Source organism: Choloepus didactylus, chromosome 11 (genome assembly GCF_015220235.1).
Source record: "Choloepus didactylus isolate mChoDid1 chromosome 11, mChoDid1.pri, whole genome shotgun sequence".
Lineage (NCBI taxonomy): Eukaryota > Metazoa > Chordata > Mammalia > Pilosa > Megalonychidae > Choloepus > Choloepus didactylus.
In genome coordinates, this window is record NC_051317.1 from 71044991 (window position 1) to 71047807 (window position 2817).

At 36.4% G+C, this 2817-nt stretch overlaps 1 protein-coding gene across 1 annotated transcript; it reads left to right on the forward strand.

Annotated features, from left to right (window-relative positions):
- Window positions 1–402: 402 nt before the first annotated feature.
- LOC119506216 (olfactory receptor 2G3-like) lies at window positions 403–1347 on the forward strand. The gene is given in 1 exon segment (XM_037799196.1): window positions 403–1347. A coding segment is annotated over 1 exon segment (945 nt).
- The last annotated feature ends 1470 nt before the right edge of the window (window positions 1348–2817 follow it).

Sequence of the window (2817 nt, forward strand, 5' to 3'; positions counted from 1 at the left end):
TTCTTATCCTCATTTGTGCCTAGGACCAAACCTGAATATTTTAGACTTTGTACACAGATTTTGGTCCACAGTTAAAAATCATGAATATGGTGTTTTCTTTTTTATTTTGAAGTGCACTTATTTTCAGAAGTAGATGATGGCACATTTCTAGATATGCATGCAAATAGCCACGTTGATCAGCTTTAATAATGAGTTCCCAGAAAAACCCAGAATTGAAATTATTCATAATTTTCTAAAGAGACGCATTAGACTGGAAGGCATATGGTCCACATTAGGGGAAAAAATGCGAGGGTTAGACAAGCTGGTTTCTATGGTCCTTTCAGTTCTTACATTTTTTGATTCTCAAAAAAACTGTTCAAACTTCTCATTTTTCTCTTAGCAGGTGATGTTCTCCCTGGAGGTATGGGAAGGGCCAATGACAGTTCCCTGGTAGGTTTCATCCTTCTGGGCTTCTCTGACCACCCTCACCTGGAGGCTGTGCTCTTTGTATTTGTCCTTGTCTTCTATCTCCTGACCCTTGTGGGAAACATCATCATCATCATCATCTGGTACCTGGATCCTCCTCTCCACACCCCCATGTACTTTTTCCTCAGTAACCTCTCCTTCCTGGACCTTTGCTTCACCACTAGCCTTGCCTCTCAGACTCTAGTTAACCTGTGAGGACCAGAGAAGACCATCACTTATGGAGGGTGTGTGCTCCAACTCTATATCTCTTTAGCCCTGGGCTCTACAGAGTGTATTCTCTTAGCTGTGATGGCCTTAGATCGCTATGTTGCTGTCTGCAAACCCTTACACTACACAGTCATCATGAACTTGCAGCTATGTCAGCAGCTAGCATCCATCTCCTGGCTGAGTGGTTTGGCCAATTCTTTGATCCATGCTACCTTCACCTTGCAGCTGCCTCTCTGTGGCAACCACAGGCTGGATCATTTTATTTGTGAAGTGCCAGCCCTCCTCAAATTGGCTTGTGTGGACACCACCATCAATGAATTGGTGCTTTTTGTCATTAGTGTCCTGTTCCTCCTAATCCCCCCAGCACTCATTCTTATCTCCTATGGCTTCATAACACAGGCTGTGTTGAGGATCAAATCAATGGTCACCAGGCAAAAAGCATGCAGCACCTGCTCCTCCCACCTCATTGTGGTGATCATTTTTTATGGCACCATCATCTACATGTATCTCCAGCCAAGGGACAGTTATACCCAGGACCGAGGCAAGTTTATCTCCCTTTTCTACACTATGGTGACTCCCACCTTAAATCCTATCATCTACACTTTAAGAAACAAGGATGTGAAGGAGGCTTTGAAGAAACTGATCTCAGGAAAACTGTGCTCCTTCCAGATGTGATACACAAGGAATTGTCACAAGCCATGTAGTTATATTCAACTTATTTAGACAAACCCATGGTTCTAAATTACACACCAATTGGACTACTGCTCACTTATCTCATAAGGCCTTTTCCCCTGTCTTATGTGTAATTAAGCAAAATGTATATATGTTTACTTAAATGAGGTCTTGAGACATAGAAAAGAGAGCTCTGCATTGTTATAAACTGTGATTTTTACCACCGACTCTTTTATTTCTGCCACTTATTTTCCAAGGGTTCAAAATTCATCAAAGAGTTGCCAAACTGTTTACCTAGGTAATGGGTTTTTTCCTTCAATTTCATTGAATTCCTCAAGTTTTTTTTTTATTTTAGTTTTCTGCCAAACAACCCTCTTATATTTACTCATAAAAGCTCCCATTAAAGCTTTGTATTGCAGAAGAAATTTCTGCATGTTGTCTTTACCAAGGTGGAAAAATAGTTCAGATATATTGATCAGTATGATATCATATTCACTATTATTTTCCTTAAAACATTTATCATTAAAAATTCCTTTAAAGAAGAGTAAAGGAAACAAAATATGTATTAAACACATTATTTACATAACTTAGTTAATATATCTGTTTTGTGGTCTTAAGTCACTGCAAGCATTTTTAAGATAGAAAATAATTAAATAATTTTATTCTAAACCATTTAGTACATTGGATGTATAAAAGTGATTGCAATTTAAACATACTAGTATATTCTTAATAATTATTATTACTTAAGGATAATAAAGAAATTTTGTTTGTCTCAGTCAAATACTATCCATATCATCTCAGCAATTCAGGAACATACTACAGATGAGATGAGCAGGCTTCTGATTTTTTATTTTTTGCACTGTGAACACACAGACCCCACTTTATAGGCAAAAGCCAATCTGCATAGGCAGCAGCCAAGAATTCTATAGGGGTATGTGTGTGTGTGTGTGTATACAGTATAGTAGGTTGAACTCAGAAGTATAAAATAAATAGCTAAAGACAAATTTTATTAGACTGAGAATTAATTCATTCTTTTTTGCTGGTATGTTCTCCCTTATAAAAGAGTGTGATTAGTTTTTGAGACTGTTTTTATTGTGGAATTTACAACAAAGAGGTGACTTTTCTAATAAATTAATTAAGGCTTTTGTTTTCTCAAAATAGGCATGAAATAATGTGTATAATTTGTTTTTAGGTTGATTGATTTTATTGTTAAATGGGGAGAATAAAACATTACTATAGCAAAAATGAGTACATCATCACAGTATTGAAATAAAGCCCATAAAATGAACTTTGAAAGAAATAAAGTCAAGCACTTGGTAACTTGCTTTATCAAAAGACAGGTTTAAACTTTTCACACTGTCAATAGCTTATAATATGGAAGAACAGTAATTATACAACAGGATGTTGTAAAGTCATTCATGTTTACATTATTCAAAAGCAAAAAAAAAAAAGTCAACACCAGGCTTATTTATG